Genomic DNA, 26,002 nt, shown 5'->3' on the forward strand with positions numbered 1-26,002 from the left:
CGTTCCGCCGGCAGGCTGAGGGCGGGGTTTGGGCGCCTTCAGATTGCATCAGCTGGTGCTTTCAGGGCCACGAGGTGCCAACGCTAGAGACCCCAAGGTCCCGGTCCACGTCTGCCCCGCCTGCTTTCTCCTCCAGACTGTCCCTTTCGGGTTCTGTTGCCTCCTCGTGGTTCTTTGATGTCCGAGGAGGCCAGGGGCCCTTCAGGGAAGATGGGCAGCGAAGAGAAGCCGGTGAGTTGTCTGAAAGGGGCGGGGAGGCCGGGCTGGGGTTTTCGGTGTCCTTGCTGCCGGGTGGGCCTGGGACGCCTAGCAGGAAGCGGCCGTCGAACCGGCGGGGGGCGTTGGAGCTCAGGAGCGAGGTCGAGTAACTTCAGCAGGAATCGTCCGTACTTAAAGCAGGGTGGGACCGTGCAGTGCACCTCCAGGGCCATCCTCATTCTTGCGGATGAGAAAACAGACTTTGAGGGAGTGACTTATTCAGGGCCACACATCGAATTAGCAGCCCAGATTTAGAATCTAGGACTCGGGACTCCCAGATTTGCGTTTTCCTCCAGCGTGAGGCGGGAAGAACATTGCACAACCTTTCTATGACCCCTTGAAGGTAAGGGGCGCTAGTTTAGGGAGGGAAAGCCGAGTCACCGAAATTTGATCCAACTTGTCCACGTTTGGGTGATGGTTTAAAGAAAATGGTGGAAACCGGATGATTCCATCTAACAAACTTGCTGGGACTTGCACCGTTCCTTTTGCCAGGGCTGATCACGTTACCTTTAAGCCCCGTTCCTCTTCAGTGTCACCCACTTCTTAGGAACATCTTCAACTCACTTTCACACTGTCAGGTCATATTTTTTATGATCACCAAGCCGGGCGATGCAGGTTATAAGACGAATTGGGCCAAATCCTTCTTTTGAGGGCCTCAAACAGCCTGTTGTGTAAACAGGAAAACAGTCAATAGTGCAGTGCAGTCAGTCCACCCTGTGGGATTTCTGAGGAAGCACTCAACTTGGCTTGGCAAACTCTCTTGGTTTTGAGTGTGGAATAAAGTGTTCATCCGGTAAATCAGGAAAAGGTGAAGATGGACAGAGGGTGAATTGTGACTGCAGGGTAGCTTGTAAAACAAAAACCAAGAAAGAGGTACAGAAGAATATTTGTATCCTCCATACAAAGTATTTCCGGTGGGTTGCATTTGTAAAAACCACTCAGGCATATGGGTAGAAGGTGCACTGGAAAGAGGTGAGGCTGTTTGAAGGAGGGTGTTGCACTAGCCTAGGTGAGAAGTGATAAGGTCTAGTAAAAGAGCTTCCACTCCACTCTGACAGGACAAATCACTTAAAAGTCACAATTTTCAGTGTTGTTCCTTCAGGGAATGAAACGGGAGAAAATGCATATGTGCATATTCTAGACTATGTAAATTTAAGATGATAAATTGTCTATACAAAATGTTTTCAATCTGTTTATTTTTTTACTTAAAAATGGCATCTTTATTGTTTATTGACTTGTTTACTGTTTTTGTTTAATATCCATGAACATCCCCCATACCATTCTTAATTATAAGTGATATATGGCTAACAAATATAATTTTTTCCCCTCACTGTACCACTGAACTGCACATCCAACCCTCTTCTGAACAATTATTACACAAGAGCTAATATTTATTGAGTACTAACTATGGTCCTGGCACTGTGTTACAGTGTGTTACCTGTGTTGTCTCCTTTAGCTCTCATGACAACTCCATGACCTGGGTTCTTTTTTTGTCCCAATCATGCAAATGAGGATACAGGAATAGAAACAGTAAATAATTTGCTCCAAAATAATTTGTAGCTAGTTCTTGTAAGCCTCCTTCTCATCATCTTCTTGAAAATGAGTCCTGGTTAGATACTTCACCAAATTATTGGAATTCCACATACTTGTCTTAGCTGTCAGTCTCTGGGATTGAATTTACTTAAACAATACACTTTGAATACTTTTCTTTCAAGGCCTAAACATAGCTGAGGATAATTTTGTAGCTTCCTTTATTGTCAAATTCTCTATTCTGATTTTTGGGTTGAAATTCATTATCTTTTCTGTTTTAAACCTGCAAATACATCTGCAATTAATTAACTAATTACATCAATTCTGTGGTATAGTGAAGACATATGGGGAGTCCTACAAATCTTTGTTACTACTACTTCACTTGATTAGATAGATTTAAATTATGTTATTTATCTATTGAATATGAATGGACCTTAAAAGTACTGGGGCTGTAGCTCAGTGGCAGAGTACTTGCCTACTGTGTGTGAGGGTTTGATCCTGAGTACCACATAAAAATAAACAAGTAAAATAAAGGCATGCTGTCCAACTACAAAAAAAAAAAATTTTAAATAAACAAAGTATATTAAATCCATATCCCTGGAGTGGGGGAAGTTTTAGTTCAACATAAAATTAGGAGGTATTTGTTTAAAATTCAGATTTTTTTCTAAATTGAATAAGCAATGTGTTATGTAATACTAACTGAAATGTCATAGTTGATAAGGGGACAAATAAACAGTAGAGACTTGGAGTGTAGCTCAGAGGTGAAGCCCATTGCAAGAACCTGGGTTTAATCCCCAGCACCAAAAAAGAAAAAAGTGAGAGAAAAATCCAGGACAAACAAAACCCAGGAATATTATATAGTAATAACAAGGAGCAAAGTAGTAATACAGGTTCCAACATTATAATTTTAAAATGATTATGTTACTTGAAAGAAGCCAATCACAAAAGATCCCATATTGTATAATTCCAATATATAAAGTACCCAGAAGAGGAAAATCCACAAAGATAAAAAAAAAAAAATGGGGACTGGACATAAACCTCAATGGAGATAGAGTATATAAGGCTTTGAGTTTGATTTCCTGCACTGCAAAAGCAACAACAAAAAATCCTTTATAAATAGTAGTTGCCAAGAGTTAGGGGGAACAAGGAGTGTTCTACTACTACTGAGTACAGTGGGGTTTGTTTTGTTTTGTTGTTGTTGTTTGTTTGTTTAGGAAGAAGTCATGAAAATGTTCTAAAATTGATTGTGGTGATAGTTGCACAACTGTGAATCTAGTAAAAACTGTTGAACTGTATACTTTATATGAGTGAATTGTGTGGCATATGAATTATATTTCAATAACACTGTTAAAAAATCAAAAATCACAAATACATAAAAAAATAAAATTCTTCCTTCTCATCTCCCTTACAGGACTTTCTGACTTCACTTCTAATTGAAGTTCACATTCCTCCTGGTAACTTTTTGACTCCTGGTCTGTCTTAACTTGAATTACATCTGAAAGCAATCCTTCTGCTTTAGTCACCTGGTTTAGGCATTTTTCTTTCTCTCATTTTTAATTTTAGCATTTTGACAAGCCTTTGTGCATATTTAGAACACATCACTTCCATTCTCACAATCCAACCTGTTGAAATTCTTCCCTCCTTTACAGCACCAGTGCCTACTATGGTCCTAGGTAATCATAGTGCCGCTGCTATGGTCTTTTCTCTTCTGGGAGTTTCTCACACATGGATGGTGTAGTTTCTCAGGAGAGACTAAGTTTGTACCTGGTAGGGACTGGGTCTTATTTTTGCTTTTTCCACTGTGTAACAAAATAATATGAGCCTAAACATTAATACTTGAGGAAAGAATAAATATATAGCATATTCAATCCCCACCCTCCCATCAGTGCTTACTAAATAAAACTATTTAGTGCAAGTCCAAAAAACCTGAAATGAGAGTCATCAGAATAGTTAAAATAAATGAAATTTGAAAAAGTGTGCATTAAGTAACTCCCCTTTACCCTTTTTTAAGACTTCCTTATTTTAAGTTGTTAACTTTTCTTTACCAGTGGTGAAATTTTTGAATCTTTCAGAATCAGGTTTCCTTTTTTTAAGCAGATGATAAAGTAACATTCTCAAAACTTCTGGGCACATCATAAGGGAAATGTGTCAAATTAGATTAAAATATAAAACCTTTTTTTGTTTTTGTTGTTGTTAGGTAGATGCAGTTGAAGAGAAGCGAAAAGAAGGAGGCAAGAAGAAGAACAAAGAAGGATCTGGAGATGGAGGTCGAGCAGAGGTAAAAGTTGTCAAAGGTTCTGCTATCAAAGGTTGGCAAGTAGCGAACACTTTCCCAGGCTTATCTTGTATGTAAGGATTCGAATAGTTTATGTGTCATTATAAAAAGACCCTTCATTGGAGAGAAGAATTAGGAAAAATTAGTCTGAGAAGAGAAAAAGATTTGCAATTATTTATTATTGCAAAAGGAAGACATTGATTGTAAGATGATCTGATTCTGGGATTATGAGAGAGAGAGAACACAAAAGTTGGAGAGAATGAGGTTATGTTTTATTTGCCAGATTGGATGCTGGCTTTCTAATCATTTCATTAAATGAGATGTTAAGAGATGGAGACTTAGTATTTGAGTTATCACTAAATATAACAGAAACCAAAGAAAACCTAATTCCTTGACCTCTTCACTTTTTTTATGTGGACCAACTCCTGAGGCTGTTTGATTGTTTTGGGGTCTTTTTTGTGGTACTGGGGATTGGATCCAGGGATTCATGCATGCTAGGCCACTGCTCTTCCGAGCTACATCTCCCAGATCTTTTTGAAACTTTAATTTGAGATAGGGTCTCACTAAGTTGCCCAGGCTGGCTTTGGACTTCAAATCCTCTTGCTTCAACCTCCTGAATAGTCAGGATATGAGGTGTGTGTCACCCCTTCTGGCTTTAAGACAGGACAAAATTTTTTTGATTTCTCTCAGATCTAGAGAATGCACTTTCTGTTTCCTGGGCTCAAAATAATTGGCATTTCAAAAGCCACTCCAGAACCTTCCTGGTTCCTGTATGTTTTATTTTAGGAGGCAGTTAAGCTTGTCTTTCTACTTTCTTTTTGAACTTGAATTGCTATAAACTATGCTTTGCTTTTTGCTTTAGTCATTGCAGCTGTTTTATTAGAGACTTTAGAAAATGACCAAAATATAGAAGCACAAAGGAATATGATTTTTTAAAGTAGCACAATACACTGACTTTAAAGAGCTTTTTCTACTTTATAAGTTATCAAGTGTTGTGTTATTTAGAACCTTGCCTAACCATTTCTTCAGTTAATTGTTGACTGAATTTTAAGATTTGCAAGTACATAGTAAAATGAATATTTCCTAATTCTTCTTTATACTTTCAAGTATTTGGACATGCTGTCTTGTCATAGTTTAAGAATTAGTCTAGAAATAGGAAATAAAGAGTACAATTACAGAACATGTATGAATAGAGAATTTTAAATGGACATGTGTCTTTATGTTTTAAATGGTCTTGGATAAAAATGTACAGTGATATGTCCAAGACCTTGTCTTCTCCTCTGTGCTCCCCTCATTTATGTACTTGTCTTATTTCTCTTCTGAGGGCAACATTCAGGTCTTATTATTCATCTCTGCAGTCCCAGAACCTATCACAGAATATGTCTGCTCAATGAATGTTGAGTAACTTTAAGTTTGACATTAAGTTCTTTTGATTAGCAAGTGAGTGCCAAGTGGATACAGAGACAGACAGCAGTTAAGAAAGAGGGTCATTTGGGTAGGGAGTACCAAGAAATGTGCATTGGATTGAGAGGTTCAGATTATGGTTGTACAATGATAGGCTCTGAACTATTAGTTAACTCATTGTTTTCATTGTTTCTTCACTATTAAGAGTTATGAATCCCTGGTATAATTAGATGAAAATCTCTAAAAGAACAACTAAATGACTCAAGAATGGAACTGCAGTAGGAGGGAATTATAAAGATGCTAGGGCTTTGTCTGTTGGAGGAGCACTAGGGATTAATCCCAGGGTTGTTTTACCACTGAGCTACATCTAGGTCCTTTTATTTTGAGCCAGGGTCTTGCTTAGTTGCTGAGGGTCTCACTAAATTATGGAGGCTGCCTTGAACTTATTAGGATCCTCCTGCCTTAGCCTCCCAAATTGCTGAGATTGTAGGTATGGATTACTGTGCCTGGCTCATTTCGAACGACGAAGGTACAAAAAGATTATTTAATGAGATGTATATTTTATATCTGGGGAAAAATAAAAGTGCTATTTTGCAATGAAACTAATTGTTTAAGAAGTTGAAAATATAAATATTTTTTAATGTTGTGACAGCTCTCTTTTTTTGCTGTGATATTTAGGTAAATGTTATTAGCCTTTGAGATAGACATAATGGATAATGAATAATCATGACCACCAGGAATTGTAATGTCTAAGCTATACAGTGAGTCTGTAGAGCCAGATTGGTTTAAATCAATCTCTCACAGATGTATTTGCATATAAATAGCATATATTTGAATGTTGTTTGAATATATATTCATTTGAATATATATATATATTTGAATGTTGATTGATCTAAATACATATGAAGATAGAAAGTAAAATTGAGCCATCTCTTTGCTTTTATATACAGCTATTAATCTCCATGTAAACATCATTTGAAAATGATAAATTCTGTAGGTGTTAATGGTTTCACTCTTTCATGGCTGCAGATTCACTACTTGAGTGAAGTCTCAGACAATAAAGGAAGTCAAATCTTTGATCATCATGTTTTTCTTTCTTTGCCAAACTTTTTGAAACCTCACTGGCTGTTCTATATACAATATTTTGGTTAATTTTATCAATTATATAGACAGTAATGTTGTTTTATTTTCTTTAAATACTATAGGATGGAGTGTTGTGTTCTTTTCTTTAAATACTATAGGATGGTCGTAGCTTCTTTGAACTTGATAAATTTTTCCTTAAATGGAATCCCCTAAGTCAAATAAATTTATAGTTGGTTTTGAGTGGACGTGCAGGCTGACCAACTGTATAGAATGTCCTCTGAACAATGTTGAAACAAAACTGAAAAGCCACTTTGTTTTTATTTCCATTGTTGCTTATATTTATAATTTAAAGATAATGTAGTTAAGACCTTGATAGCTGGGCACAGTGATGCATGCCTGTGATCCCAGCAACTCCAGAGAATAAGGCAGGAGAATTGCAAGTTTGAGGCCAGCCTACACAACTTGGCAAGGCCCTAAGCAACTTAGCTTACTAAAATTAAAACAAATAAAAGGGTATGTAGAATCAGTGGAAAAGCACCCTGAGTTCAATTCCAAGTGTCAAAACCAATAAAACCAAAGGCAAAACCAAAAAAACCTTAAGAGGACATCTTAAAACAACACTGATGCAAATAATAATATTTTGAAAAATGGTTAATAGTTGTCAGTGTTTGCAGACCAGGTTTATTATTTATGTTTTTCTATTATTTAGAAGTATAAATTATAAGAAGACGACACTTAGTTTCTTCTTTTATTCTTATTTAGGACCAGATCAGAGTAATTCCCAGTAATTGTTACAATCTGTTTACCATACTGATGAGTAATAATGGATTTTGTTTTGTCTGATTATTTCATTTGTTGTCTTGCAGTTGAATCCTTGGCCTGAATATATTAACACACGTCTTGAGATGTATAATAAACTAAAAGCAGAGCATGATTCCATTCTAGCAGAAAAGGCAGAAAAAGATAGCAAGCCGATTAAAGTCACACTACCCGATGGTAAACAGGTCAATGCAGAATCCTGGAAAACTACACCTTATCAAATTGCTTGTGGAATTAGGTAAAAGCTACAGTTCTATAGTTTCTAACCTAACCAAATTTTATTTTATTATCTCAGCAGGTTAATATTTTTATGTTACTTTTTGGTTTTGGTGTTTTTAATTTACCCTAATTGAAATTTTTTTTTAAATCAAAGTGATGTGGAACTTTATAATCAAGATTCAAGGTTAATTTTTGAAGGAATCTACTTAAGTCTTTTCATATGAAGCTTGTATTAGTCTTTCTACATTGATCATAAATGTCACAAAGCCAAGTAGACAGTGTATCACCAATTTTGACTTAAATGTCTGAGGTTTTTAAATTAAAAATGAAGGTAGATCTTCTCACATGTGAAAGATTGGCATTTGAAAAAAGCATACTATATTTATAAATCCAAAGAAGGACCAGACCTAATCTTAAGACTTAGTGGATTAGGAAGAAATTATTTCAAGTAATTGAGAATTGCATGCATACTTTATAATAGATCAATGTGATAGATCAGTAATCTAATATGGGATCAATAATTGATCAATTTATCAGAACTTGATAAAGTTGGAAAAGCAACTTAAACCAGGTGTCAGCAAACTGGTCACAGCCTGTTTTTGTACAGCCTGAAATCTAAGAATGTTTGTTCATTTTTAAATGTTTGAAGAAAAATATAAAACAAAAAAACTTAGAAAAAAATATGCAACAAAAATTTTGTATGCCTTTTATAGAAAAAGTTTGCCAGCCTGCCTTAAGATTTACATATTTTAAATGTATAGGACCAATGTTTTTCGGGATAGCAAGTGCTAGTTCTTAATCGTAACATACTAGAGAATCAGTCCTGATTGCAGAATTCTTCCAGCTTTCTATGTAGTTGTTTCATCCACAACTAACTTGACAATACTTTTTTTTTATGACTTGCCAACTCTCAATCCCCTCATTGTATTATTTATTCATATTATATTTATATATTTTTAAGTTTATTGATAATAATTATGTATTAAATTGAACCATGTGAAATTGTTGTATGAATTATCAAAAATGGGCATTAATTTCATATTGAAATTTCATAGCATTAAGCCTAAGACATAAAGTAAAAAGCATTTAAACAGGTGTGGGAACCAACTCACCTGATTCTGTGTAGGCCCATTATTCAACTGGTGAGTAGAAGCACTTATGCCAGCCTATGAGCCATTAGCCTTCACCGGGCTGTGGACATTACTTAGTACATTTTACAGAGTAAATGGGAGTGTTCAGTTAATTTGAAAAGTACTACTACTGTACTCCAAAGGAAGTTGTCATATCAAGCATGCTTCTTTGTGAACTCACAAAGAATTAGATGAATTAAAATATCAGGTCTTTCTTTGGTTTTAGAGATAATTTTGGAGGTCCAGTTGGTGTAGAGGAGATTCCTTCTGTCACACATTGAGATTGTAACTGTGTATTAAAATTTGGGCTTGTCTTAGTCTTGAATTTTTTCTTGTACATTCAACAATGTTGTCCTCTAGATTGCATTGTGATTTATTAAGTGATCAATTGGAAAATATTATTGCTAGAACTATAAAATTCAAAGTTGAATTACCTTAACAATGATGGGCTTTAGCAGCTCTGGAGTTAAGTGTGATTTGCAGTGAAATTTTCATAAAATTTCAATAACTTTGTTGTTCTGTGAAAAATTATAGCATGAATATGAATTACTTACAGATTTAGATGATTAGTGGTGAATATGACAGGACTTGTTTCTTATGCTTAAAAGTATTTCTTTGAAATTCTCTTTTGTTCTTTCATTGAAAAACTGAAATGATCCAGTATGGTTCATGTGTAATCTCCATTTTCTGAGTGACTATTATTTTCATCTCAGGATACCATTTGAACTATAAAATGATGGTCATTTTCTTCCCAAAGAATATAGAAAATAGTTATCACCTTTTAATCAGTTAGTTCTATAATCTTTTGGAAACTGTTTTATGCCATTAGAAGAAAGTATGCTTCTCACTCCCAAATCCATGTTAGACTTTGTGAAATGCTTTTACTTTACTCATTTTATTGGCCCCATTTGATCTTAGCAAGAAAGAAAACACTGGATATAATCTATAGGAAAGCCAATGGGAGCATTGAAACTGGAATAGGAATTTCATGGTTTATTTTGTCATTGTTTTCTCCTGAACCCTTTGAGGGGTAGTTGTATATTAGGTTATAACCTTTAAACAGAGCAAGGAGAGAAGCACCAACACAGGGAGCCCAATTAAACTAATATATGAAGTTTTATTAAACAGTTTTTTATTTTACCTCCATATTTGTTATAAATGCTGATATCACCTTTATGTGTTTGTAGAATTTATTCTGAGGTTAGCATTGCCTCTTAAAGAAAGGATCTAGTACACAATTTAAGCAGAAAAGTTTCTTAGTAGCCTTTATTTTTTCCTTTGGAATCTAAGTAGCTTGGCTTTGTAGAAAATTTACTTGTGGAAAAGTTAAACCACTGGAAATTATTATTCTTATAAGAAGCATTAAGTGTCAAATAATGGTGTTTTGGAGCTTCAGGGTCTTCCAGTCATATTATATTCTTGGGTATATTTTTTGAAATTTGTTGCTTTTCCCATATATTTCAGAGGATACAAAAATGTATATAGTATTAATATTAATACAAATAAATTTAGTGTTTATTTTTCTCTTCTGAAATGTTGTGTGAGAAGGAATTGTATTTCAGATTCTTGTGTTTTTATGTATATTTTTTCAAGTCAAGGCCTGGCTGACAACACTGTTATTGCTAAAGTGAACAAAGTTGTTTGGGACCTAGACCGCCCACTGGAGGGAGATTGTACTTTGGAGCTTCTCAAATTTGAGGATGAGGAAGCACAAGCAGTAAGTTTATATTTCAGTGTTCATTGAATTTAAGGTGAAGATATGACCATATGCCATTAAAAGGGAAAGAAAGCATTTTATTTTATTGACTTATCTGTGTAGGTCAGTGGTTTTCAGGTATATCCTGGAGCCTATAGATTGTTTGTGAGACTTTTAAAATATCATTTTGGTACTTTAATCATAAATCCTGAAAACAATACTCATCCAAATGACTATCTTAAAACCACGTATTGCCATTTGGTTTGAGTGTCTACATGTTAGTCCTTGTGTTTTATCATTGGTTGTAGAATCAAGTTGTACCACCTTGTTTTGGGCCAGTGGTGTCAACAGATGTAATTCTTTTCAAAGTAGTCCCTCACAATCCACTGTGATATCTGTGGTGATTTCTCCTTTTGCATCTCTAATTTTATTTAATTGGGTCTTCTCTTGTTTTGATATTTGGTTAAGGGCTTATAAATCCAATTTCTTTTTAAAGAACCAACTCTTTGCTTCATTGATCCTTTGTGGGTTCTTTTTTTTCCTTAAGTTTATTAATTGTGGCTCAGATCTTAATTATTATCCTTCCTTCTACTGATTTTGGAATTGGTTTCTTCTTTTTCAAGGTCTCTTTTTCAAGAGACTCTGCAGAGAATTTATTTCATTTCTGATCTCAAAATGTTGAAAGAATGGGCCTTGAGATACATTGTTAGGTTGTTAATTTGAGGTATTTCTGATTAGCTATAAACTTTCCTCTAAAAACTGCCTCCCAGAGATTCTGGTATGTTTTATCACCATTCTCATTTGAATTTAAGAATTGTTTAATTTCCCACTTGATTTTCTTCTGTCACCCATTCATCATTCAAAAGTGTATTGTTCAATCTCTACATGTCTATATATAGTTTCTGTAGGGTTTTATTGTGTTAACTTCTAATTTCATTCTATTAAGATCTGATAAGACACAGGAATTATATCTTTTTTTTTTTTTTTTTGTATTTGTGGCCTGTTGACAGATGTAATTATTAAGTGATGTTCTATAGCCAGCTAAAGGCCATATTATAGCATCTGGGACGTGAGGCTATGGGCAGAGTGACTCAAAGAGAACCTGGGCCATTAAACTCAATCAGATAGACTGCACTGTGAGTGGCAATTTGCTTTAGGGAACAAACTTCATCCTATTTTATGGTGCTAAATTGAATTTGTTTTAAAACAACTAAACCACAGGTTTTCTTCAATACAAATACAGTATCATAATTAGAAGCCTTTTAATTTTGGCTGTGGATAGAATCACACTGTACTTTATAGATATTTAAATTTGTTTTTATGTTTCAGGATATTTTATGGTAAACTGTATCTGTCTCTTTCTATATATTAACAATATTAATTTGCAACTTATATGCAAGATTGAAGCCATCTTGTTTTTCATTAAACTTCAGGTATATTGGCATTCAAGTGCTCACATCATGGGTGAGGCCATGGAAAGAGTCTATGGTGGATGTTTATGTTATGGTCCACCAATAGAGAATGGATTCTATTATGACATGTACCTCGAAGAGGGGTAAGTTATGTCACTGAATAAAGAAAACTAAAATTGGAATGATTGTGGGTCTATAAGTTATTTTTAAAGCTTTTCCAGTGAAGGGGAAAGAAGGATATAAAGCCCATTGCTCCATAGTCATCATGTATTCCTGTTGGCAATCCCTGAATATTGCAATTTATTTGAACAGATTCTTTAATAAGATCTCTTCTAGACTAATGGAGGTAGGGTCCTAAAGTATGGTAGTAAGTAAGATGAAACTGGTCTTCTGGTCTCCTTTAAGCCTGGTGATAGAGATGGGGGAAGAGGTCACTAAGGGAAAAGATCTTCATGTTGATCCAGGTATAAGCCACTGAAAATATAAAAATGATTTATGAAAAATGCTTATTTTAAAATTCTAATATATGATTCAAGGGTCTAATTTATTATGTTAAAATGCTTAAAGTATTCCTAAGAGACACTTTTCTAATCGTGTGAATACAATGGAATGTAGAAAGATTATATTCTCTTTTTCAGGGGTGTATCCAGCAATGATTTCTCTTCTTTGGAAACTTTATGTAAGAAAATCATTAAAGAAAAACAAGCTTTTGAAAGATTGGAAGTTAAAAAGGAAACTTTATTGGAAATGTTTAAGGTAAATGGAACTGTAACATGGGGCCTCCACTTTTATTTCACTCACAGATATCGCTTAAAGTTATAACACTTGGGTTTAATGCTTCAAGTTGAAGCCATTTTTTGTTCTTTAGAAGAAATGAAAAGTGTTTGTAAAACAAAATATTGGCATATTTATTTTCATACAGTGCTCTAATAAGATGTACTTTGAGTTCTATTTTAGCTGAAGTATTTAGATGTAAAAATTAAGTTTTGTTTTTTTAATCCTTTTTTAAATTTTTAGTACAACAAGTTCAAGTGCCGGATATTGAATGAAAAAGTAAATACTCCAACTACAACGGTCTATAGGTGAGAATATCAAATGTCATGAAGAGCAACTGGTGTATATGTCAGTTTGTTAAAATTGCTTTCATTTTATTGTAGGTGTGGTCCCTTGATAGATCTCTGCCGGGGTCCTCATGTCAGACACACTGGCAAAATTAAGGCTTTAAAAATACACAAAGTAAGCAATGTAACTTTAAACACTGTGTGGGAATTGGGAATGTATTTGTCTATTATAGGTATATGTTTAAACTTTTATCGATTTTTCTACCGTTATTTTCTTGAATACATTGAAGATTATTATTATTTTTTTTCTTGCTACCTACTAACTGGGTGCTATATATGTCATCAGTTTTTTAAAAACTCACCATTCATCACTGGAGCCAACATTTTGGAATGGAGGTTTGAGGGATTCACAAGATCATGCAGTTATGGGCCATTATGGCTATGAAAGCTTTTGAGACTCACTGAAGGAGTATGTGCTTTATTCCTTTGTCTAAATTAATAATTGCCCAAGTGTTTCTTTTAATGTAACTAATCCTGTCAGTTTTAAATGTACTTTAAAGCATCAGAATAATTGGGTTATTTCAAAACTTTTTTGTTACTTCATTTCCGTTTTTGCTTAATTATTTTGTGAGAGATGCCCTTGCAGTAAGAGTAATGTTCATGAAATTGTGTTTTGAACAAGTATTCAAGGGTATTTTTCCCCCACTTTTTTTATTGGTACATGATAGTTGTACATTATGATGGAATTTGTTGCATATTTATACATGCATACAATGTAATTTGGCCAGTATCACTTCCAAACACTTCACCTTCCATCTCTGCCTCCAGAGTGGGCATATTTGAGGGGAGAAGAAAAGCCAACTTTGGGCTGCAGAATAAGTCCAGCCTCAAAGCAATGGGAGACATTTACTAGGTGTGTACATTTTATGTCATTTTTCTTGTCAAAAGGATTGCTGTGACTTTGACTCAAAGTGATTATGAGAAATAATATCCAATTCCTAAAATAAGTGAGATGTTTACATATTTAAATATTGTATCATGGTTTATCCTTATTTTCAGAATTCTTCCACATACTGGGAAGGCAAAGCAGATATGGAGACCCTCCAGAGAATTTATGGCATTTCATTCCCTGATCCCAAAATGTTGAAAGAATGGGAGAAGTTCCAAGAGGAGGCTAAAAACCGAGATCATAGAAAAATTGGGAGGGTATGTTAAAGAACAAAGATGTATCTAGGTTGAGTGTTCTAAAATTTCATTTAAAATTCAGCTGTATTGAGCGCTAGGAATTCCATTTTGAAGACATGCTTTAGATTTCAGTTACCTGTCATGCCATGTCCTATCAGAATTGTGAATACTTACTGATTGTTCACGCTATCTTTCTATGAAAATCCATTTTAATTACCACTTTGAGAACAATGTTGCTGACCTACATTTTTCTGTAAAAAAAAAATGTATAACACTCTTTCATAGATCTGGGAGAACTAGTCTCACTAATTCATAAAAGTATGGAAACCATCCCAGAAAAATTAATAATTTTGTGGCCTAAGGTCACCCATGGATTCTGTAGTTTTTTTTCTTCTACCCATCATCCCTCTACCTCTGAATTTCCTCTAAACTGCAAGTTAGGTTTCATAAAAACATTTCTCTGTAAATTAGGGCTCATTGCCAGATGTCTTTGGCTATTAGATTATGAAGCTTAAGCTAGAGAGAGCATCCACTGCTGTGCTCCCTTGACTGCTGAAATGAATCCCAGCAGTAGTGGGCTCTCCCCAAAGGCTTTGGGCATTTGGTGGTGGATGAGGGAGGCAAGGAGATGAGAGTGAAAGAGTTAACCAGTTTCATCTATTATCGTCTGTTTGATCATCACTGTCTTTTTCCCAGTTTAAGAGAAAGAAAAAAATAATGAAAAAACACCCAGACCTTAAAACTTTGAGAAATTGGAAATATAAGAACTGTAAAATTGAGAGCCCTGTTCCGTGTCACTGTTGGTTACACATGCCTGAATTGAGGAGTATAGCAAGCAAGGAATAGACTTGTGCTAAGTTGTCAATTAAATTATACACCAGAAAAGTTGACATGTTTATTTAGAATTGGCATTAATTGACACATGGAACATGAATGAATTTTGAGCTGGGGAACATTGACTTTATGTCAAAGTTGTGTACATATATAAACAATCTTGCTTTTCTTTTACTCAGGATCAAGAACTATATTTCTTCCATGAGCTCAGCCCTGGAAGTTGCTTTTTCCTGCCCAAGGGAGCTTACATTTATAATACACTTGTGGAGTTCATCAGGGTAAATCATATTTGTTTCTGTATTCTGAAGATTTAGAACGTGAAATGATTTTGTTAAATAAGGTCTACTGAAAGGAAAGATTTACATTTGAAAGAAACACATAAAATGATAAAAAAATGAAAGTTTGGAGGTCTCATCAATTGTTTAAAAATTCTAATACATGATTTTGTTCGTATACATGAGTATGTACACAGAAGCAGGTGAGCCTAAAATTGTAACTATAGCCATTTACAGAATAGTAATGAATAACCAGGTGTACTTGCCACCCAAATTTAACATTTGCATTGGGTATATCTGTTCCAAAATTTTTGTTCAAGATGTTAAAAAAACTACAAATATAGCTTAGTAAGCAAACAAAAAATAATCCTCTTTGAGACCCCTTTTTGATCCATTTCCCTCATTTTTTAAAAGAAGCTACTATTTTGGAGTTGGATTGGATCTGTTTTGTCTGTTATATATATATATATATATCTCCCAAATATGTGTGCCTTTGAAAAATATATTTGTTTCTAATTTATATACATAGTTGCCATTGTATATCAGTCTGCAATATATCTACCTCATTAATATGCTTATTCCTTTATTAATTCACACTGATATGAATTCTGATTTTTCCATCTTGCTAACAATGCTAAAATAGCATTGTTTACATAAGTATCCTTATGTACCTGTGTGAGAGTTTTCTCTTTGGTATATACCTGCAGGTGGAATTTCTGGGTCATGGCATATGTGTTTCTTGAACTTTATTAAAAATAGTATAAAATTGCTGTTTAAAATTTTACTCCTTCCAGAAAGGTCAGCTTTGATTTGCCTACATGTGTGTTCTGTTTATTCTCTAACAGAGTGAATATAGGAAAAGAGGATTTCAGGAGGTAGTCACCCCAAACATCTTCAATAGCCGACTCTGGATGACCTCAGGCCACTGGCAACACTACAGTGAGAACATGTTCTCCTTTGAGGTGGAGAAGGAGCAATTCGCTCTTAAACCCATGAACTGCCCAGGACACTGGTATTCAGCAGCTTAAGATTTTTATGTGCTCTGATTACTCCTATGTTGTTTTACCTTCTTTGAAAGAATTTTTGTTAAAAACATTATGTAATAAGAATAATATTTCAGTACAACATTTTTGTTCTATGCAGTTAGATTCTCAGATATGTTGAAGCTCAGGAATAATACTGGTGTTAGTAGCAGCTAACAAGGCAGAATATGAACCAAAGAGACTGAATGTGCAGTGTAGCAAATACTCCAAGTTTCCCTTCCTTCTTGCCTTTGTTGCCCCTTTCCCTTGCTTTCATGTTCTATCAAAACCTACTGCTAATGAATTAATGTCCTTGGAAAACTTCTCTTGCCCTAAGGCTGCTCCACTTTCTGTTCATGAAAGACAAATGAAGAACAAATATTGGGAAGACTTGTGAGAACTGTGGATACAGGTAGCTTAGTGTCCACAGCTCTTGGTAGACAGGGCTCATAGTACAGGAGGCAGGAGAGGAAATGAGAAAGGAAACTCCATAAAGAAGCTGGTGTTTTAGTCAGCTTTTTCACCACAGTGATCAAATGACCTAACAAGAACAGTTTTAGAGGAGGAAAAGTTTATTTGGGGCTTACAGTTTCAGAGGTCTTTGTCCAAAAATGGCTGACTTCATTCCTTAGGGCCTGAGGTAAGACAGAACATCATAATGGAAGAGTAAGACAGAGGAAATTAGCTCAAGACACAGCACCAGAAAACAGATAGACGTCTCTCTCCAGGCACAAAATATGTGCCCCCAAAGCATTTTACCCCCTTCCCCATTGGCCCAGTCATACCTGCCTGTCTACAGTTACTTCTCAGTTAATCCCTATCAGGGGATTAGTGTACTGATTAAGTTAACTCCTAACCCAATCATTTCACCTCTGAAATTTCTTACATTGTATCACATAGGAGCTTTTGGGGGATGCCTCATATCTAAGCTATAACACTGGGTTAAACATGTCAGGGAGCCAATGAGATATACTTAAGTTTTTCCAGATTCTTCACCTTCTAACAAGGAAACAAGAACAAGTTTAACTTTAGTTTCAGTGTTTTAAATGGTTTATATCTATGTATTTTTTTTTAAAGAGAGAGAGAATTTTAATATTTATTTTTCAGTTATCGGTGGACACAACATCTTTGTTTATATGTAGTGCTGAGGTTTGAACCCGGGCCGCACGCATGCCAGGCGAGCGCGCTACCCCTTGAGCCACATCCCCAGCCCTCTATTTTTTTTTAATATGAGCCTTAAGGGCAGTTCTCATATTAACTAATGGAAATATTGAGCACGTGTACTTTAATCCAGGCTTATGGGAATACACGTTTCATTTTCTCAGCAGTGGATAGTTGTATTTTAGTTCATGCTATTTTATTGATTCAAGTGCTTTTATTGCTGTGTGAAACATTATTTGAGAAATGTTGCTTATATGAGCAATTAGAAACAAGCTTTTTTTCTTCTGGTTTTTATAGTACTAGAGATTAAGCACAGGGATGTGCATGCTAAGCAAGAATTCCACTACATACATCCTATTTTGAAACAGGATCACACTAAATTGTCCAGGCAAACTGCAAACTTTCGTTCTGCCTCAGCGTCTTGAGTAGCTGAGATTACAGGCATGTGCCACTATGCTCAGCCAGATCAGTAACTTTTTGACAGCATTTCATGTAATTAAATATATTAGAAAAGCAGTTTTATTCACATGGAATAAACAATCAATTTTACTTTCTTCTTTAGCCTTATGTTTGATCATCGTCCAAGATCCTGGCGAGAGCTGCCTCTGCGGGTAGCTGATTTTGGGGTACTTCATAGGAATGAGCTATCAGGAGCACTCACAGGACTCACCCGGGTACGAAGATTCCAACAGGATGATGCACACATATTCTGTGCCATGGAGCAGGTAGGCAACCTTCTGGGATAAAAATACTTTGAAAGAAGTGTCAGGAAAGCAAAGGAAAATAACTACTATTTTCTTTCTTTTCTCTCTCTCTCTCTCTCTCTCTCTTTTTTTAATTTGAAGATTGAGGATGAAATAAAAGGTTGTTTGGATTTTCTGCGTACAGTATATAATGTATTTGGATTTTCTTTTAAATTAAACCTTTCTACTCGCCCAGAAAAATTCCTTGGAGATATTGAAGTTTGGAATCAAGCTGAGAAGGTCAGTGGTGTTTTTTAAGTGTGCTCACTTACCATTTGGCTGAAATTGGCTTGTTCTATACTGAAAGAAAGCCTTTATAAATGGATAAAAGTAAAAGGAAATTAGAAGTAGTTCCTCTATTTGAATAAGCCTTTTTTTCTGAATGATTTTAAAGTATTTTAGAGTTGCTTGAATGTTTATTTTCAGTTATTAAGCTGAATGCTTTAAAAGGAGGTATGAGTGTATAATGAGGTGTACAAACTTATAAAACAGGGAATTTTATTTCCAGTCTCAGATTAGAAGAAGGAAAGTGTCAGATGAACAAAAATGCAAATCATTTTGCTTTATCCTCAGCAACTTGAAAACAGCCTGAATGAATTTGGTGAAAAGTGGGAGTTAAATCCTGGTGATGGAGCTTTCTATGGTCCAAAGGTAAGTACCAAAGTTTATTAGAATAATGTAGTTTTCTTTTCTGAAAGAAGACAGATTGCTGTTAAGTAGTTTGAATAAAAAGAAAAAGGAAAATCAGCACTAATCCAGAGATTGAGCTCAGCTTTAATATCTGTACCATCTAAATAATAACCTAGTTTTTCCTTTGCAGATTGACATACAGATAAAAGATGCAATTGGTCGATACCACCAGTGTGCAACAATTCAGCTAGATTTTCAGTTGCCCATCAGATTTAATCTTACTTTTGTAAGGTAAGTTTCTAGTATCTTCTCTGAATAGTCTTCTCCAGGGACCTACAAGGAGAAGTATATATAAAAAAGCAAAATAAATTCTCTTTCTTTATAGCCATGATGGTGATGACAAAAAAAGGCCAGTGATTATTCATCGAGCCATCTTGGGGTCAGTGGAAAGAATGATTGCTATCCTCACTGAAAACTATGGGGGCAAATGGTAATTTTTGTCTGTTTTCTTTTGTTTTGTTAAATTGCCTAGAAATAATCTACTTTCCAGTATAGGTATGAAATGGGAAGGGAGAATGATTTGTTTGATCATTTATAGTATAATGACAAGTATTCACTAAAAGTAAGAAATTATAATCATAACTCAAACTTTTTATCATGAAGAATATTTGTTAGGTCTAGAGGTATAGTAACTTGGTGGAAAATCTCGAGTTCAAATCCCACCATAAAACAACAACAACAGCAAAAACCTTGTTATTAGTATTTATTTTTCAGAACTTGATATGTTTAAATGTTTCTAATTAGCAGTTATTCAGTAAAAAGCACACATAGGGATTAGGGATAGAGTTCAGTGGTAGAAAACTTGTCTCATGCTCAAGGACTGGGTTTGATTCACTGGCACTTGGAGGAAGAAAAGGAGCAGTGGCAGCATACAGAATTTGGTCTTAATTGTTTTTTGAGTAATGTAACTTTGTTTGGGATTTATATGGTTTTACTATTTTGCCTGAGTAAACAGAGAGGCTTTTGGCTTACCTTATTCAGCTTTGTAGATCAGAGTAAGCATGTGTTTTAACATCTTTTAGAAACCAAACCCTTTTTAATTAAAAATTATTATGCATGCTAAATGGAACAATGTGTTATGACTCCTTACTATGAGGGATTATTGTTATTTCACTTGACCTACATTTTATTTTATCTGGCCCACAGTGCAGTTGGAAGTAGTACAGGGTTATCAGACACCCATTTATAGGACCTGCAGAATTAGATGTCTTGATTTAAAACTTTGTATGATGTTATAAATTGGTTTAATCTTATATATTGCTGTCATTTCAGTATAAATTAAATTTGATTAGTTCAGACATTAAGAGGAAATTTTCATACTTTTCAATGAAGTAAGATAATTTCTTTTCACTTATATTTCATAAAATATGGGTAACATTTCTCCATGTGACATCTAGAGAATTAGGGGGTATTCAGCCAATTTCTCTGTCAAACCTTTAGTGGATTGGGAAGAGCCCAATGGGTAGGATTTAATGCCTCTTCTAGCCTTTTACCTGATATAAGAAGATGGCTGAAATAGAAGAATGATGGAGAAAACATGGGCCTGTTTTGCAGGTGCAGGAGGATTTGATACCTAAAGTGTTCTGATGGGAGAATTGCAGATGGTTGGGTTTTGTTTTTCTTTGTTTTTTAGTGTGTATATGGGGAGAATATGTATAAATTCAGATAATACCGAAATGACTAATGCATAGGAATAAAAGAATTTATAGCATCTTACAAAAATTGTAAATCAATACAACTAATATATACTGTATATATATGTGTGTGTGTTACTATACTGTGTATTATTATATATGTGTGTGAATGTACACATATATAGTAATATACATATTTTATAAAATGTATATATTTTATAAATGAATATGTGTGTGTGCATGTGTATATACTTACTATATATATATAAAAACTCTGCTGGGGATGGAACCCAGGGATGCTGTGTCATTGAGCTACATTCCCAGCCCTTTTAATTTTTTTATTTTGAGACTGGATCTTGCTAAGTTTGCTGAGGCTGGCCTCAAATTGTGACCTTCTGTCTCAGTCTACCAATTCTCTAGGATTTATAGGCATGCACCTCACTCCCAACAGCACAGAATCATCTTTTAGCCAAGTGCCATTATCACTCCTTCTTATCAGTTACAGTTTAATGAATCCTGCAAAAGAATCTTAAATAAACTAGGGTGCTATCTGTATCCCCCATGGAAAATAAGTAGTAAGATAATCTGAACAATTAATCTCTCTGCAGTTATTTTAACATTTTGTTAACCCCTCTCACAGCCAGTACATGGTGCTTTGTTTTGTAATGTATTAAAGTGTGCGGCCCACTCCCTATCAGTTTTCTTTGCTATCTGCTTAACAATGCAAGTCACAGTTACATCTTTTCCTTATTGAGTGTTCATTTTCTTTTCTCAAGTCTCCTCCCCTTAGTCTTTAGTAGAAAACTTAAAAAAGAAAAAGCCAAGTTTTTAAAGTTTTGAAAGTAGACCTTTCATATTTCAAGAAGACATACTAAAGAATAGACTATTAGAAATATGCCATCCTTGTATAGTGAAATGTGCTGAAATCCACATTAAATATTTTTATTTTCTTCTTCAAGGCCTTTCTGGCTATCTCCTCGCCAGGTAATGGTAGTTCCAGTGGGGCCAACATGTGATGAATATGCCCAACAGGTAATCCTTAAGTATGACTTCTCTTTAAATTTGTTAAGCTTTTCAGATCTCATAAGCCATGTACTTTTTTTTTTTTAAGTTGGTGCATTATAGTTCTTTATAATAGTGGGATTCATTATTCCATATTTTTATGTGCACATAGTTTTATCAACCTCATTCAGTACCCAGTACCTTCCTTTCCCTGCCTTTCTTCTTCTCCATATCCTCTTGCTCTAATCTCCTGATCTCCCTTCTATCACTATTATTATTATTATTATTATTATTTTAATAATGCATTATGATTTTATGATATTTATGTGGGATATTGTAATTGTGTGTGTGTGTGTGTATGCGTGTAGGATTCATGGTGGCATTTTTCTGCATGGACATAGCGTAATTTGGTAGGTTTTGTTCCACAGTACTTCCTCAGCCTTCCCCTCCTCCTTCCCTCTTGATCCCCTTCCTTGACTCTATTGGACTCCCTTTTATTTTCATAATATTCCTTTTTTAATTTATTTTTTTGTATAAGCCATAACATTCTTGGTAAATCAAGATCCGAGTACAGTTTCTGTTACGTAAGGAAGATGCTGCTATTTTCCACTGTGATAAACTAAATATGTTATATCATCTCTTTAATGCTTTTCTCAGATTCATGATCAGAAGACATTCAAGTGTTTTATGTACACTTGTGTATTTCAGTGTTTAATATTTAAAAACAAAAGTGAAATCAAGTACCTTAGCATATATAAGTTCAAAAGTAAAATACAGTTATACAGTTTAAGGTGTGTTTTGAGTCAAAAAGTATTTTCATTTTAATGCAAATTTTAATTATTTGAAAGTTATTTTCAGCTTAGTGTCATTTGATGAATATGCCCCTCAGTAACAAATGTATAAACAGCCATTTATACTTAAAGATTAGAACAATCTGTTTTGCTATAGTAATAATTTCATACTAAAAAATTTCAAATGATTAACAGTTGATCAGTGAACAATACTATAACATCAAAGTCATCCTGATTCTAGATTTTCAAAATAAATTGCATTCAGTTTTTTAAAAATACTTTTTTGGCCGTAATTGGACATAATACCTTTATTTGTTTATCTTTATGTAGTGCTGAGGATGGAACCCAGTGCCTCACCTGTGCTAGGCAAGTGCTCTACCACTGAGCCACAACCCCAGCTCTCACATATTATTTTCAAGAAATTAATAAACTTACCAGTTGAGACAAACCATTCAGGCAAACTGTTTTTACTCCTACACATGGTATTTTTATATGGAGGCTGTTAAATAATTTATTGCCCAGAAACTACATTAGAATCTTGACATATATTTTATGAAAGGATTTCTTTCCCTTTGAAATGTACCTTTCATGAAATTTGATTGTCTTCTGATGTTTAAGGATTTTCTAAAACATCGCAAGAGCAAAATGATTTTTTAAAATGTACACCCAAGTCGTGGTAGTATGTACTTCAGTATACCTATTAGCATCCTTTTTATTTTTAATGCTTTCATGACTATCTAAATCTTATGTTAAATAAATTCACTTAAAGGTCCAAGTAAAAAATTTCTAATTTTAGATCTGATGCAATGTGTGTTCGTTTAACAGGTACGACAACAATTCCATGATGCTAAGTTCATGGCAGACATTGATCTGGATCCAGGCTGTACCTTGAATAAGAAGATCAGAAATGCACAGTTAGCACAGTATAACTTCATCCTAGGTAAGAAAGAAAATTTGCCAAACCTTAGGAAAACATACACAAATCTTGAGACTTAGACTTAAATGAATTGTGGTTAAACATATTTAGTTCCTTCCGGTCCTTTTTTCTTGTGGTCCTGGGGATTGAACTCACAGCTTTGTGCATGCTGGTCTCCTTCTACTTCTGACAAATAATTCAGTACCTTCAATTGGTAACAAAGGGAAATTTTGGTATGGGGAGAAAAAGGTTTGTCTAAAATTTTTTCTCCTTCATGTCATGCTGCTTTTATCTGGTATTTTTTTTTTTTTTTTTAAGTTGACTGGATTAAGGGATTCAATCAGTGTAGAAGTGTACTGCAAATTTATTGGTTTTTTTTTTAAGTCAGTTGCCCAGCTATATACATGGTTACCTGTATGTTTTGATACAAAGTTTCAGTGTGGCTTTTGGGTGCTTGGATCATTTCTGTTCATACATTCAAATTTAATCCTTCCAAAGACTCATGAATCTTTGTTTCTTCTCTTTTAGTTGTTGGTGAAAAAGAGAAAACCAGTGGCACTGTTAATATCCGTACAAGAGACAATAAGGTCCATGGTGAACGTACTGTTTCTGAAACCATTGAACGGCTACGGCAACTCAAGCAATCCCGCAGCAAACAGGCAGAAGAAGAATTTTAACATAGAACTTTGTCCACACTGGCTAAGTGGAAATGGAGTCCATCTGGAACACATTAATTCATACTTAGTCTTGGTAGCTCAGCAGAGTCTGCCTAGATGATTGCAAGATCAACCTTTTTTGACCTAGATAGGTTTTTGACAATGAGTATTTGATAGAGTTAATTAAGAGACCGTTAAATTATTTTTATTCATTAAATATCTGAGCAATGGTAGAACATGAAGAATCCTTTAGTATAACATGGGAAGATTTTTTGTAAATTTAATACATTGGAAATTTTTTTTCGGATTCAATTAAGATAAAAGAAAGCCTAGGATTGGATTATGATGTAAAAATAAAAATTATTAACAAACTTCAAGATGGCTTGTCTTTCACGTACATACACATACACCTGGAATGATTTGTATAATTCAGGCCAGGTGCAGTGGCATACATCTGTAATCTCAGCAGCTCAGGTGGCTGAGGCAGGAAAATCAAAGCCAGCCTCAGCAACTTAACTAAGATCTTATCTCTAAATAAGATATTTTTAAAAGGCCTGGAGATGTAGCTCAGTGGTTGAGCACCCCTAGGTTCAGTCCCCGGTACCAAAAAAAAAAAAAAATCTTTTGTGTGAAATTCAGTATTTATTTTGAAAATTCTGTAACAAATATGATGCAGAGTGGGTAGAGGGGGCAAATTTACAGCATATGCTTTTTTCATATGGTTGTGAGTTAGGTGCTACCTTCTTATATGTACAATAAATGTCTTGTTTTGAAATGTTGCTTTTGTTTGTCTTTTAGTGGGCATCTTTTAAAAGAACTAAAAATCACCATTAATCTAATAGATTAGATTTACACAAATATTTAAGGTAAAGGATGTATCTATGGATAGACTGTTTCAGGCCATAGAATCTTGTTAAACAAATTCCCTATTCTCTCAAAAGAGGTAATTTTTTGAAATTTTTACTGGTAAATGGAAATTTTGAGAATCCCACAAAATAGGAATTTCTTTGTGGATATATATGAATTTCTCTGTACTAGAATAATTTCTAGAAGTCAACATCTTGTATGATATCTCCAAATTGCATGTTTCCAAGGGTCACTTCAAAGAGATTAATTTGCATAGATTAATCCTCACTTTAATAAAGGAGATAAGATCTTTAATCATAGGGGTTTTGGGGAACCTTCTTAATTAAACTTTTGAATGCCTTAAGATTTAGCCTTTGAAAGGTTTGCTGTATCTTAAGAAAAAAACGAACCCCATTTTGTATTTCATGATACCCGTTTTCTGATTCATTTTGAAAGTGTATTGATTTTTCTTTCTTTAAAATTCACAATATCCTTGTTTGAATTTTTCTTCAGTATTCAGGAAAAAAAAAGATTACAGGGCCCATACATGCTGCTTTACTACTGAGCTACATCTTCAAGCCTACAGGATCATTTTGAATGTTTTTCACATTATGTGGTCAGAAGACCAAATACTGTTTAGCTGGGTTTTGTTTTCAGTGCGTATTTCACACTTGAAGCAGCAAATACCTTATGTGAGTAATAATTTCCCTTGAAACATTTAGAGATGTTTTCTATCTTTCAAGACAAGAAATAAAAGCCTAGTAAGGCAGGTTGGCAGATTCCTCTTTGTCTCATTATCTCTTTGGCTTAGTCCTCACCTCCAGTGGGATCATAGAGGAACACTCTAAGGAAGATCTCTTAATTGTGGGGTTTCCCCTTCAAGAATTGTCTCTTATTTTCTTTTCTCCTGGGAAGCAGAGACTTGTTTTTACTGTTGTATGCATCTGTTCTGTTCTAGTACATAACAACTGAAGGAAAGAATTGCTGAGCCTTTGTTGAGCATGTGGCCCATTGAGAGTTGTATGGCTTCTTAATCAAATAGGATCGATTTGAAAATAATAACAGGTGTTTATGTCATGTGACAAAATGTGTAAAAAAGCTTTTATGAAGCAACTCGGAAAGCTAAAACTCAAAGTCAATCATGAAGAAAGTGATGACTAGGGCAGGAAATTTGGAAAATAGTTTGAAACACCAGGAAGATTCAACCTTGTTAGGAGTGCTGAGCAGTGATGGTAAGTTCTGAGTAGTTGGAAAGAGTCACTTACCTGCAACATCAGTGTAGACTCAACTTGGTGTGCCATTCCTCTTACTTCCCTTTCTTCCTTTGTGGCAGCAATGCACAGCTGCTGGACAAGTGCTT

At 34.7% G+C, this 26,002-nt stretch overlaps 2 protein-coding genes across 2 annotated transcripts in view; one reads left to right on the top strand and one right to left on the bottom strand.

The window, feature by feature from the left end:
- Positions 1–24,173, top strand: Tars1 (threonyl-tRNA synthetase 1). Its single transcript, XM_005325652.4, has 19 exons — positions 1–231; positions 3,986–4,066; positions 7,417–7,607; positions 10,312–10,435; positions 11,848–11,969; positions 12,465–12,582; positions 12,844–12,908; positions 12,984–13,062; positions 13,947–14,093; positions 15,086–15,184; positions 16,027–16,193; positions 17,927–18,089; positions 18,210–18,347; positions 18,681–18,758; positions 18,928–19,028; positions 19,123–19,227; positions 21,391–21,463; positions 23,050–23,164; positions 23,669–24,173. The coding sequence occupies exons 1-19, from the start codon at positions 178–180 to the stop codon at positions 23,815–23,817; spliced, it is 2,169 nt and encodes a 722-aa protein (XP_005325709.1). The 5' UTR covers positions 1–177; the 3' UTR covers positions 23,818–24,173.
- Positions 19,484–26,002, bottom strand: part of Adamts12 (ADAM metallopeptidase with thrombospondin type 1 motif 12) — a 334,703-nt gene continuing 328,184 nt past the window's right edge. The window contains exon 24 of the mRNA XM_078017184.1: positions 19,484–26,002. Within this exon, the coding sequence (XP_077873310.1) occupies positions 25,800–26,002 (203 nt within the window). The 3' untranslated portion in view covers positions 19,484–25,799.

The sequence above is a fragment of the Ictidomys tridecemlineatus genome, chromosome 1, assembly GCF_052094955.1.
Source record: "Ictidomys tridecemlineatus isolate mIctTri1 chromosome 1, mIctTri1.hap1, whole genome shotgun sequence".
Lineage (NCBI taxonomy): Eukaryota > Metazoa > Chordata > Mammalia > Rodentia > Sciuridae > Ictidomys > Ictidomys tridecemlineatus.

Bases quoted from the DNA above. Each gene is read 5' to 3' on its own strand.
- Tars1 (XM_005325652.4), top strand. From the start codon at position 178: ATGTCCGAGGAGGCCAGGGGCCCTTCAGGGAAGATGGGCAGCGAAGAG. The intron at 19,029-19,122 runs GTAAGTTTCTAG...CTTTCTTTATAG, and splicing joins TTTAATCTTACTTTTGTAAG to CCATGATGGTGATGACAAAA. The intron at 23,165-23,668 runs GTAAGAAAGAAA...CTTCTCTTTTAG, and splicing joins ACAGTATAACTTCATCCTAG to TTGTTGGTGAAAAAGAGAAA.